The sequence below is a fragment of the Salvia hispanica genome, chromosome 5, assembly GCF_023119035.1.
Source record: "Salvia hispanica cultivar TCC Black 2014 chromosome 5, UniMelb_Shisp_WGS_1.0, whole genome shotgun sequence".
NCBI classification, from domain to species: domain Eukaryota; kingdom Viridiplantae; phylum Streptophyta; class Magnoliopsida; order Lamiales; family Lamiaceae; genus Salvia; species Salvia hispanica.
The window spans coordinates 5,463,743-5,477,901 of NC_062969.1; the positions used below are offsets into that span (position 1 = coordinate 5,463,743).

Here is a 14,159-nt window from a genome sequence, read left to right on the forward strand (position 1 = left end):
GACAAAATGATTCATCTAGCCAAAATATGAAGTGGAACTCTTTTAGTAAAAATAAATTACTATTCTACTATTTAATATTCCATAAATGTCCCTAACCATTATTTTGTTTAAGTGAAAAAAAATAGGCAAGAGAGGTTAGGAATGATAAAACTTAAAGGTTTGACTAAAATAGCCTTTGAAGATTAAACGGCATTTTTGACCAAAAAAAAATCGAAAAATGCAAAAGTCATCACAATAGATTTATTATTGTAGACTTTATAGTGTATATAGATTTGCATTTAACTTTACCATCTCCAGCCAATAGCCATAGTTCTAAACTTCAGCAAAACTAGGCCAAAAGAATACGCAAGCAAAAGTTTTAGTAATTGTCAAAATCGTGATTAAAGAATAAGTTATTGCAAATTGCGAAAATAATTTTGAAGAGTATGAAATTTTACATGGATTTTTATCGAATGGATTTTAACGAGAACGTAATTTAATAAATTGTTTAAATTGTAAATGGCTTCCGGGATTTCTTTTTTGGGACATGTGCAATTTTTAGTGTTGGCAGAAGCCGGCAGAGCAAAATATAAATTAATTGAAATTAATAAAAATGATATTGTTACTGGCAAAATTCTCTGAATAAGAGCGGCGATTGTTGGCATTGATGAATCATGGCGACCACTTGTGGTAGCAGCGCCGGCGGCGGGCAGGGGGTTGATAAAGGGTGGGGCCCAGGAGATGTGCACGCCAGTGGGGCCCAGTGTGAGTTAGGAAGGAAGTTGTAGGTTGGTCCCCTCCCTCCTGCGAATTTTCCCAGCCTTTTCCAATTTGAGAACGTAACAGTAGCAGACGCCCACCACTCAAAAACCATTGTCTATTTAGCGCAATTATCGACGATGATATGTTTCGCTGGGACCCACATCTCACATACTAGAATTCACTATTCACTTTCCTACCTTATTTATTCTAGTAAGTAACACAATTTCACTCTTGCACAATTTATATACTTATGCGCGTATCTTCTTACTAGTATTTTTTTATGTATGTTTAATTTTTTATAATACTCCATATCATGGTCCGTTTACACAATGAAGCAAGATTATACTATACTCGCCTTTATCTATCTCATCATTCTTATAAGTATTAATTTAATTATATAAAATCTCATTAATATACTCACGTTGTCCATGATTAAATGACTCTTTTTGTTATTCTGGGTATTCACAATTAAATTACACATTTACTATTTATTTTTTTTTAGTAGATAGTCTACTAATCATTATTACCATCTTTTATCATAAATTAGTATTATATTATAAAAATGATTTTCACTTCTATTATGTTTTCTCATCCACCTTTTGTTACATGGTCAAACATTTTTTAAAAATCTGTGCAGAGTGAAAGTGAGCTTAATTGTGGATGGAAGGAGTATTGTCTGATAAATCTAATGTCACCTAAAACTTTGATTTCTTGCTTGTATGTATTTATAATAATTTAGTAGTAATTTTTTAGGATTTACATTGTATAAACGTTAACATTTTATTGTGGATTGCTGAATAAAAAAAATGAAAAATAAAGCGCGTATATTGGGTAGAATAAAAGGTTAAAATTTTCAAGGTGTGCATCTACTTGCAAATTTTAGAGGTAAAAAATAGTTGCAAAAGGTGAAAATAGCCATGAGTTTGGTGGCAGTGTATTATTTTCCATGAAACATGCTGACGAAGTTCCATTTCAATGACTATATACACATTACTTTCCTTCGTTTCAAAATTCAGTTCTAAATGTTTTTATCTGTATGTGATTTTGGATTTTGTATTATTTTTAAAAGGAAATTGATGGATGTGTCAAGTGAGCTAGCAATACTATCATGTTTCTTGGATAGGATATTATTGCTTGTGATAAACAGTAGTAATTTCTATAGCTGAATGTACGAAAAATAAACAGAACACAGTAAATTTTGTAAATAATTAGAAATCTAATTATGTTGGAATTCGATTCATTGATTGAATATACTATTAGTTAATTGATTTGAATTACACTATGAACCACGATCTTTTTTAAACAAACTACTTGTAATACTAATGAATAAAGTTAGACCATTTAGCATCCCAAAGGTACTAATTTCCACGAAAGAATACAAAAGGGTTATAATCTGATATTAAATTAACCCTAATAATAATTTGGAAAAGGGTATATGATGTGTTTGGAATCAGACAACCAAGTGACAACATTGTCCCCCGTCCTATGTTTTTGGTGCCAAATCATGATTAGTGTAACTCTAAAACATATTTTTCACTAAACAAACATTACTTTAATCACAAAAGATCATAAAGGTGACAATAATTCTATGGTTCTGACAGAGAGCTGATTGTGCACTCTTATATTAAAGTAGGGTTTTATTACTAATGTTGAGACATCATATGAAAGCTGGAGATATTTAGGTCTACAAATAAATTAATTGTGTTTGGAGATAAGGTTTTTTAGTCAAAAAATTGATTACATTTGTCATCTTTATCACTTGGCCAATAGGTTCAAGCCACCAACACGGATTTCTAATCACGAATATAATATTTTTACATACTAATCTGTATAGGTAGATGAAGATCTTTACAATTATTTAATTTTTTATGAAAAATGAATTAATGTTAGGTGTGGCCATGATTAGGATATTTTAATATGTTAATTACCTGTCATTTGACTTTAACCCCGCAAACAAACGAGAAATATTTGTCCATTAAATTCTTAATCTAGTTGTTGGCGATAAGAATCAACCTTTTTGCTCATATTTAAACATAAATGTCAAAGTCATATACTTATATTTGTTGGTTTAGTATGTACTCTTAAATACATGGTTTTAACAATAAGAACAAGAAGAAAATTTCCTAATCAATATTTTCTATAACTTTTTCTTAATCAATAATTTCAATAAGAAGAACAATACAACTTTTTTGTTAGCCAAATTCCATCTCTAGATGAGTTATCAGCTAGCACCCCTACCAAACATGCCATAAATATATAAAATTACTAAATTTGCCATTAATTTTAATTGCACCAAAAAATAACTGTACTATAAAACTTTTGCCACCTCTCGAATTCAAATTCATGATCTGCATTTATTCATCAAGGTGATATCTTCACCATAAATTTTTGTGGTCTTAAGACAAAAATGAAAATTACAGTAGTATATACTGGAGTATATCATTTAAATTTTATTTGTGTGACGAATTTTATCACTAATACAATAGTAGTAGTATTAGGCAACGTTTTGACTATATTGTAATTGAGTGATGTATGCTCCCTAGGCCTCCCAATATTCCTCTTGCTTTCTATTCTTATAAGAAAAATTACAAATGTTCATCAATAAAGTCTACGGAATCACTATACCACAGTATCAAATAGTACTAAATGGTAGCACAATCATGGATTCATCATAGCTAATTAATATTTAGAATTAATTTCAAAAAAACAAGTGTAGTACTAGTATTTGTTTTTGTAGTGATGCCCTATGTTCCACGTATTATGGAACCTTTGGACTAAACATTTACGTGGCTCACCTTTTAAACTGTGTATAAATTATTGTAATAGTTACAAAAAAGTACTCCTATATACAACTATATGAATAGTCCATTACCAACCAACAACACATTGCAGATGCAAATACTAGAGCAGAGTGTCCAACATTGAGCATGTTTAGAAATGTTATCAAAAACAATAAATGCAAGTGTTTTAATTATATGTATGTGTAATGTATTGTCACATCTCTTAATTTGGAGTGTAATAATTTGTGGGGTTTTATAGAGTTTTAGGCTTAGCTCTCTCTTATTTTATCAATTTTGCATTAAAACTCATGTCGAACCCAAAGTGTATATTCTTTGAGGACAGAGAGAATATTGATTTTCCACCAATAAAATAATGTCATCTCGAACCATAATTACAATAACATTGTAGTCGTCAAATGAGTTGGACATGCCCGCCTCAGTCTAGACCTGAGACTGAAGCGGGTGGGACTGGACCCCAGTCTCTTTCTATAAGTTTGGCTAGTCTAGTCTATGTCTGGGTCTAAGTTGTGTTGGGTTTATGTTCAAATGGGCCTATAGGTCTATTTGGACTGGGCTTCTGATAGACTTTGGTCTAAGCTGAGCTTGGGTTTAAAAATGGTCCAACTGGAGCTCAATTCAACGAATGAGTTCAGTCCAAGTTTGATTTGTGTCACTGATGGGACGGACATGAGCCGTGTTGGGATAGGTCGGCCTGGCCTAGTTAACAACTCTATCCAAAACTCAATGTTGACTTGACTCGATGTATATCAATATTGTAACAGCCCCTATTCGATCAATTTAAAACCGAATAAGCGGTGTCACATTTTTATGCATTCACCAACGTATCAAACATGTCCATATGTTGAGTAAGGGGATTTACATGTTTATTTTACTTTTGTTTTGAAATCGTTAGCCATAGTTCTGACTAAATCTAGATATATATGTCCTTATAATTCGTTTAGTAACACTAACGCATAGATATGTTGAAAGTGAAACTGAATAAGAGGCCAAGAAAGGAATACAAGATCATGATTTTATGTAAGTTCAATACCTTCATCCGCATTTAGATATACTATAATAAAAAAAAAAAAAAAAAAGTTATCTTTCGTTGCGTGTTCAAATTCTATTACTCCCTTCCCTAAAATCTAAAACATAAAAATATAAAACTTACAAATCTACACATGATAATTAAAAGAAATCTCGTCATCCCAATAAGTTGAACTTCGCTTCTATTCAATTCGCAAATTATCAGCATCTGGACTTCAAATTTATCAATTACTTGTAAGTAATGATTTGGCAATTTGAGTGTTCAAGATAGCAACCTTCAAAGGATAAAGAAAAATAAATGAAAATGAAAATAATAAAGATGGAAGAATAGATGATGGAATCTCTTCAAATAATACATGATATCAGTGGTCCTGTCTGAACAAGAGAGCTTTTATTTAATTTTCTCTTGTTTTTGTTGGGAGTAGAGATGTGTGCAATGAAAACAAGTTTGGTAAAATTGATGTGGGGGACCATTTTTTTGGTGCAATGGATTTATTCCTATCTATCCCTTTATTCATTAACATATAGCATTTATTTTGGTCCAACTAGATATCCCTTTTCACCATTTCCACTACAACAAAAGAAGTATGCATCATGCATGTTAAGATGAGTTTATATTAATATGTATATTTCAAATTTGTTAATATTAGCTGTGTCACTAATGAATTTTTAAATCTGTCACAATTTCATGAAACATCCCTTTGGTCCGACCATGAATGGGAGGGAGATCTGATGGATTGGGCCCCATTGGGATTTTGAGAAATACAAGGTATATATAGCATTTTTAAATACAATTTTTTATTGGTGTTAATAATATCATTTAACAAATAATATAGGACGTCATATTTTCATACTAAAATAGCACAATTTCATGGAGTACTGTTGCAACTAAAACCCACTTTTGAATTTGTAGCAAATCAGGCCTATCTATTTTATAGCAATATTAGTTTAAATTTAAAGTATTCGAAATTAGGGGGTTGTGCATTGATTTGTATCAAAATTTAAAAGTTCATTATTAATATTGTTGAAATCTGGAATAAATAAAGAAAAAGATCTTAAAAAATAACTTTTGTATGGAGTACATGTTATGTGATAATACATCTTTGAGATTACGATATTTTGGAATATAAAACTATCGTAAAGCGGACAACTCCTTTAAATGGAATGTGATGCATTATATCATATGATATGATGGTCATTTTCTTAAAACGTTCTACAATTATGACAAATGATATTATAATCAGTACGTTTTCTCCAACTTATCAAACTATTTTCACCATTTTTCTATAATTAATCATTTATTAAGCCATGTAGGCTAATCTGTTTTTTATTAAATAAAATTTACTAGTAATAAATACTCCTATCCTATATGGATGTTGTGAAAAATAAAATGAAATTTATTTTTATGCTGGTGAATTGAATGGATCAAATGTTATTGGGCTTACATCATAAATTTCTCTATATTAGCTACGAAGCTGGAGGAATCAAGCCCAAATATGTGTATTGTTCACCTAATCATCCTTGTATCTTATTCAATAGTAGTACTATATATTTAATACTCCATCCTTTTAATTTATAGAAAATATTTGCATAAACATAAAGTGATTTCTCTAGAAAAATTTGCCTACTTATGAATGACATGAGTTTTAATAAATATTTTGTGGACAGATTGAAAAGGAAATAATTTTTTTATGGACGGTGGAAGAAATAATTGGATTAAAAATAATAAAATATTTTTTAATCTTTTTACAAATTATCGGTGGAAATATGTCTTAACATTATTTTTAAAATAATAGTAGCCGAGAATTCAATATATATGTATATATTAGTAGTTGAGAGTTAGTAACGAGCCGTTATCAATACCATGAAGAGAATAAACATAACTTAAAAAATAACTTTATTCTAGAAGGTCTAAGAAAATAAACTAATAAAATAATTCGCCAAGAGAGTAAAGAAATTCAATGATAATGATAGATCACAAGGAATATCCAGTTTTAAAAAGGTTTACATGTTGATAAAAACTAAAAAGGTGGTAAAAGTAATTATATTTAATTTGGCGGTTAAAGAGTTGGAGAGCAGTTATAGCCAATAAGGAACTTGGTAGTAGTAAAAAATTTGATAACTGTATGAAGTCAATAAACTTGACTCTTTGCAGTAGTAATTTTCAAGAATTTTCACATTAATGACTCTTCGTCGTGTTGCCATTTCCAAACTAGTACTAGTACTACTTCATTAATATAAGAGTCTACACAAAAAAATTTGGGGTTAGTTATATTAAATTATCTTAACTATAATTCGAATTGTAAATATAATGACCGGAAACTCATTAGTAGTAGTAGTGATTATTAAGTGCTGTAAAATTAAGCATGTATTGTAATATTGGATATAACAAACTAATTAATAATTATAAAATTAAATCAACGTATAAGACTTTGAACTTGAAAAAGAACTAGTAGTATAAAAAGTACTACTACTATTAATTGGGGGATATAAAAAAAAGAGTAATAAGATACAATTGACGACCATAGCTGCAACCCGCAAAGTAGAATGCAAACTGAGAACACAAACCATCCAACACAAGCACAATACTTTCTCTCGGTAATATCATGGAAATCATTAGAAATAATAATGGATAGTATTAATTTTGATATGAAATTAATAAAGTAAGATAGAAATAAATTGTATAGTAATATTAAAATAGATATTTTTTGTGGATATATTCAAATAGAAAAAGGAAGACTATAGTTATAATCGAAGATAATAGTAGTAGCTTATTTGTCTGCAATAGGATTTAATTATTCATTAATCATTATCATATATACTATATGAAAGTTTATTTTATTATGTGTTCCCGTTCATTTGATCAAAATCGTTGTTGAAGTATTAAATCAGTTGCCAAATAAGGTGGGATAATAGACAATAGTATTCTCTCCGTCCGATAATAGAATTCCTATTTGGTTTGGACTCAGGTTTTGAGAAATAAAGAAAAGTGAGTTGAATAAGTTAGTAGAATGTGGTCTCACTTATATATCTATATATATATATATATATATATATATATATATATAGTTTTATAATAAAATGTTAATGGAATAAATTGGTGTAATGTGGGATCTACTTATCATTTATGGTAAAATTGAAATATACTCCCTCCGTCCCACTTTAGGAGTCCCGATTGAGTTTGGCACGGGATTTAAGAAATATATAGGAAAGTTGGTGAAAAAAGATAGTGGAATGTGAGTCCTACTTTTATAAATTAGTTTTATAATACAATGTGAGTGGAAAAAGATGAGTGGAATGTGGGGCCTATTATCAACTATGGAATATTCTAACTGGGACTCCTAAAGTGGGACGGAGGGAGTAACTCTTATTGTGAAACAAACAGAAATGAAAAAATAAGACTCTTATTGTGGGACGGAAGGAGTATAACTTAGAGTGAACTTCAAAAATGGTCCATGTACTATGGGTTTATCTCGAAAATGGTCCCTGGACTTTAAAAATATCACCAGTAGTCCCTGGACTAAGGGTTAATATCAAAAACGGTATTTTGAGACGAAAATGCCCTTTTGAGGGGTTTTGAGGGGGTTTGGGCAATTTGGTCTTTTTACACTTTTAACATTTTAAATCTAATATTATTTTAGTTAAATCTGATATTATTTCAAAATTATCATTCTTCTTCCCTTTTGTCATCCTTCACTTTGTTTCTTTATTTCAATATTAGATTTAATTTTACAAAATTAAATTTTAAATTTCAATTTTTAAATATCAATAAATTTTTTTAATTAAAACTATTAATTCATGGAAACTATAAATATTGATTAAAACTATTAATTTTTGTTATTTAATATAATATTAAGCTGAATTGAAGAATTACAGAAAAATAATATTAATCGTGATGGAAAAATAAGAGCTATTCTATTTAGCCTTCGTTCGGTTGTTATAATTGCTTGTAATTGAATATTATGAAGTCGACTAAAAATTTTGTATAGGAGTATTTTTGTTGAAATTTTCTAGTCATTTTGATTGATTGTTTTCAAATTAATAAACGAAAATTATATTAGTCTTACATTAGACGCATATTTATTTCTATAAATAAATCGTGTTATATTGTCTATTTATGATTAAAGCTATTAAATATTGGTTAAAACTAAGACGTTGTTATATCTTATTGATTAAATATTAGACACTATCAAATATTGATTATGACTAATAATTTTTGTTATTTAATAATTTTTATAATTAAAAAAATTTATTGATATTTAAAAACTGAAATTTAAAATTTAATTTTGTAAAATTAAATCTAATATTGAAATAAAGAAACTAAGTGAAGGATGACAAAAGGAAGAAGAATGATAATTTTGAAATAATATCAGATTTAGTACATAACTAAAATAATATCAGATTTAAAATGTTAAAAGTGTAAAAAGACAAAATTGCCCAAAACCCCTCAAAGAAGCATTTTCGTCTCAAAATATCGTTTTTGATATTAACCCTTAGTCCAGGGACTACTGGTGATATTTTTAAATCCAGGGACTATTTTCGAGATAAACCCATAGTCCAGGGACCATTTTTTAAGTTCACTCTATAACTTATGGTTAGCCCATCAGTTCCGGATCAATTATATTCATATTGCCAATTAATCAAGCGGATGCTAATCAAACTGTAACTTTATTGTGCTAGAGATTTTCACCTCTAACCCTTTCATTTCAACGGGCTATTTGAGTCAGCCCATAAATATCGAGCTACAATATTGTTTAATCCATATATACAATAAATTTGTGTTTTACATGAGCATATCAAATGTATCAAACAGAAATCCTCGATGTAGGAGCAACAAAATTTTGTTATATACGAAAACAAGCATGGTTTCTAACTCCTTGCTGGGAACAAAATTCAACCAAAACCTATACATCAGAAACCAACAGAAACATTGAAATGTAATTTCTAAAAAATTGAAAATTCGCAAATTGAATTATTGAAGATCTCTTATCTGGCAGTGACTAGTTCCTTGTTCTACGTAGCCCATCTAAAACTTTTAAGACAAGCTATAAAAATCATTTTGAAATAAAACTTGATACATTAAAGTTTTAACAATCAATTTCTGAATATAAAACTTACAGCTGGGTTGAGAAGGGGTGACGTGTGGTGACGTCATGCGTGTCCCGGTTGAGTTCTAGGAAAACGATGATTGAAGCTTAATCCTCAATTTGCTATGCTTTTACAACTTCCTAAAGTCAAAACCCCAACTCATTTATTTGATTTAATATTTTTAATCAATTTATATATTCATTACAAAGTACTCTTAAATTTATATTTTAATATATAATTCTATTAAAAAAAATTTATATATACACTAATGTTATGCAATATGAGATCAGCACTTGTCAACTAACGATTTTGTATCATATAATTCGTCGTTAATTATATACTTATAAATTAACATTTTTCGGAACTGCATTCCTTCACCGTCCAAACATTTTTCTGTGTGATTAGATCTTTGTCAACTAACGATTTTGTTTGGTTATGGTTCTTCCCCTTTCATCAAGACTTTAAAAGTCAATGAGAAAATGGAATTTGTTCTTTCCAACGAAGTTGTTGAATTATATACTATATCATCTAAGTACTAGTAATTTTATTCAGACTTGAAATAATATAATGAGTATGATCAGTTGATTGATTCTTTGTCAGATCTATTTAATTTGTTCAATTATCGGAATCCCTATATTTCCGTATCTTGAATTTGACTACCCTATTTTTTAAATTATTATACCATGGATTAATCATAAATCCGTTCTAAAGGAGGCGAGGAAAATTCATAATTTGAACATTAATTACTAAGAATAGTAGTCGTACTAGTTAATATTGTAAATTACATAGTCATTTCGAGGAAATGGTATGTCAAGTAATGCAGTTAATTCATTTTTTGGAAATGCAATTAATGAATTCATTGCGAATGTAATAACTTCAATGGTTTTATCCTAATTCCTAACAATAAAAAGTCACTTTTATTAAACGCATAGCAAAATTTTGAATACCGTTGTACATGTGAATGATTCATAATTCCATCAAATTTCCGATTAATTTAATCAACGTATTTATTGACCAAGACACATTCATGAAAAATAAAAATTCCAAGTGCACATACAATTACGAAATCAATATTACGGCCAATGTAGAAACAATCTCCTCAGAAATAAGAATTTAGTTTACATGAATTCTAGAAAAATAAAATAAGTAGTAGTAGTAGTAGTATGATTTAGTAAATGCAATTAGGAGTACAAATTAATGTTGACCGTTATCACTTAAAATCACATCCATTCACTTATTTAAATTCAGCATCAACAAATCCAGGCATTTTCCGCAGTGCTCCGCGTTGGCGAAACGTGTATCGTCTCCCACACACCCCAGCCCTTATCTCGTCACCATCAGCATGACGTCAGCTTCACCATCACCATTTACCTCCATTTGCACTGCAAAATTAATTAAAAACACTATTAAATTAACTTAGATAGTAATTTGAAACATTCAAGCGTTGGTTATTTAGTAATCTTAAATGCAAATAAACTTAGAGCAGAATACAATAATTCCCACTATATTTTGGACACATAATAATTAAATGAAAAGGTATAAACTGGTTTCGTCGACTATTAGCAATATAATTCCATTCCCACCACTCTTTCTCTCTCATCTTCCTTTCTCCCCAAGAAACTTCAACACCTCCCCTTTCAATCTTCCTCTATAAAACAAGAAGCCTCTATCCATCTCTCCTCTTTCTCATTTGCTACTCATCCTTTTCGCCTCCTTTCCATTAGACCACATAGTTGGTTGAACTAGTTAGCTTCTAGCTACTAATATAAAAAATAATTTTTGATAATTAGAGAGAGGCAAAAATGGAACTAGGGTTAGGTGGAGCAGGTCCATCAATGGTGAAGAGCAGTAAAGAAGAAGATGAGGAGTTAGTTGAGCTGCCTCCTGGCTTCAGATTCCACCCCACTGATGAAGAGATCATCATGCACTACCTCTTGCTCAAGGTCGTCGACCGCCGCTTCGTCGCCAAGGCCATCGGAGAAGCCGATCTTAACAAGTGTGAACCGTGGGATTTACCAAGTAATTCTTTTTTCTCTCTATAATTATTTCATGCATAGATATCTAATGTTAATTAATTACCTTTTAATTGTATTATGATGAAATAGGTGTGTAGGAGTATTAATTAGATCAAATTAATTTTGATCGATCATCTATTTCAGTGTAATAACCGAGACACGTAGCTTGTAAGAAAGAGATGATTGTAAACATCACGGAATTTGTATTTCGTGTAATATTCTTGTATTCTATCGTGACAAGGAACATTCCGATGTTAATACTCCATTTAATAGATCCAAGACATCTAAGTCACGTTTTTGAAAATTTTGTTTTAATTATAATTAATTAGTGGTTTACCGATGATTGCAGAAAAGGCTAAAATGGGAGAAAAGGAATGGTTCTTCTTCTGCCAGCGAGACCGGAAGTATCCGACCGGAATGAGAACGAACCGGGCAACTGAGTCCGGTTACTGGAAGGCGACCGGTAAAGACAAGGAGATTCACCGAGGCAGAAACTGCCTGGTGGGAATGAAGAAAACTCTTGTTTTCTACAAAGGTAGAGCTCCCAAAGGAGAGAAGACTAATTGGGTGATGCACGAGTTTCGCCTCGAGGGCAACTTCTCCACCTACAACTTCTCTAGAGCCGCTAAGGTATCTATCGATCTATCTATGTAAGGGTCTGTTTGAAAGTCCAGTATCTTTGGAGTTATCCGACTAAAATGACTTAAAATAGTATACGGTTCTTATCATGTTTTGCCGTATCATGATCTGATGGTTGGTTATGTGATTTGGCAGGAGGAGTTTGTGGTGTGCCGCGTGTTCCACAAGAACAGCGGGATCAGAAGGAGCCCCGGCGTGGAGCTAACGAGGGTGGACTCGTTGTGGATCATCTACTAGCGGCGGAGAGCCCCACGGGGCTGCTTCCGCCGCTCACGGAATACAATGAGCAGGCTGATCAAAGGGTATTTTGGGAAAATCACAAGTTTCAGCAGCAATATGATCAGTATTCAACTGCGCCGCAGTTTTACGCTCCCCAAAATGCCCTTCCAACGCCACCATCGATGCTTGGTTATGGAAATCACCCCAAAATGGAGCATTTCACGCCTCTGTGATGAGTCGTTCACAGGATACTGGGCTTAGCACCGAAAACGCAGCGAATCACGAGATAACGTCGAAGAGTGCAGCAGCGTTTAATGAGATGATGAACAAGGGCTGGAAGCTCTTGCTTTAGCCCAGATATATCAGATATGGAGAACTTTGGAGATACTAGCCCCGACCCGACCCCCCCCTTCAACGCCGGTTTTTTAGTCATGCAAAAAGGTGCTTCATCGTGTACATTTTTTAATTATTGATTATGTTTTTTTGAAGTTAGGATTTTTTATTTTCTTTTTTGGGAAAGGGTACTTTTTTTCTTGCCTTTCTAACACAGATTGTGAGCCATGTAAAAAATATTTATTTTTGTTCTCATCATCATTCTTTTATTTTCAGTAATGAATTAACTCGTTTCGACTTTTGTCGTCTTCAGTAATACATGTGTGAACTACTACTACTACTATTTAGTATTTACTGGGTTAAAACAAATTGCCAATAAATCACGATGGTCAAATTTTGGTCCTCTTACATCTTTTGAAATTTGAAAAATTAAATAGAGAGGTGAATTTTTTGCAATTATTTCATCTAGGGAAAAAATAGGCAATAATAATGAAACCGGTTTTAAACATGTAGAAATGTTACACTATGAAATTGTTTTTTTGGGGATACAAGTAAATAAGGAAATTTTTCATCTTTTAATTTTTTTCAACTTTTGACAAATTAAAATGACCAAAAATTTATATATAGAATAATATTTGATAAAATTTGTGGATTTATCCCAAAAACAATTGGTAATAGAAGAATCTCAGAGACTTATATTGTAATTTCATTTCATAGGCATTGATTTGAGATGTTTAGTTTCAATTGATAATATTTTGGATTTGTTTCAATTTATCGAAATAAATATATGTTTTTAGGCCCATGTCCCACCTCCCCCCCCCAGTTTTTAGTGTATATTGTTTCAAGCTAGGGAAAAAGGCAGTGAACCAAGTTTGAAACTTTTATTAATTAAATGGGGATCAGTTTTCAATATATGTATTGGTCAACAATATTGTTAATCGTAAACAGCTGCCATTGTATTCAAGGAAGTGGTTAGAATTAATTCCCAAATCTGACTTTCTAATATAGTTATAAAATCAAATGGATTTAAGGTAGGGACACATCAGATCTATTCACATATATATAGTTATAAAGACTCCCGGAGTTTTTTTTTTGCATATTTAGAAAATTGATTAGTGAGATACTGAGATATGATAAAAAATTATGGTTCTAAAATATATTTATAAGTCGAGATATTTCTTTTCTATCCTATTAATTTTTGAAATTAATAAGTCAATCTAATTAGTGTAGAATTGTAGTGGTGGGTGGGGGCTTTCCCCCATTATTTCCCTGCATCCTAATTTTTTTCCCAACATCC

The 14,159-nt window shown here is 30.9% G+C and overlaps 1 protein-coding gene across 1 annotated transcript; it reads left to right on the forward strand.

Annotated features, from left to right (window-relative positions):
* The first annotated feature begins 11,232 nt into the window (after window positions 1-11,232).
* On the forward strand, window positions 11,233-12,547 carry LOC125189274 (NAC domain-containing protein 87-like). The gene is made up of 3 exons (XM_048086567.1): window positions 11,233-11,675; window positions 12,021-12,301; window positions 12,446-12,547. The coding sequence occupies exons 1-3, from the start codon at window positions 11,459-11,461 to the stop codon at window positions 12,545-12,547; spliced, it is 600 nt and encodes a 199-aa protein (XP_047942524.1). The 5' UTR covers window positions 11,233-11,458.
* Window positions 12,548-14,159: the final 1,612 nt, after the last annotated feature.

What these genes read in the sequence shown, in the direction of transcription:
- LOC125189274 (XM_048086567.1), top strand. Translation starts at nt 11,459, where the DNA reads ATGGAACTAGGGTTAGGTGGAGCAGGTCCATCAATGGTGAAGAGCAGT. An exon ending in TGAACCGTGGGATTTACCAA is followed by an intron (nt 11,676 to 12,020) that starts GTAATTCTTTTT and finishes CGATGATTGCAG; the next exon opens with AAAAGGCTAAAATGGGAGAA. An exon ending in ACTTCTCTAGAGCCGCTAAG is followed by an intron (nt 12,302 to 12,445) that starts GTATCTATCGAT and finishes GTGATTTGGCAG; the next exon opens with GAGGAGTTTGTGGTGTGCCG.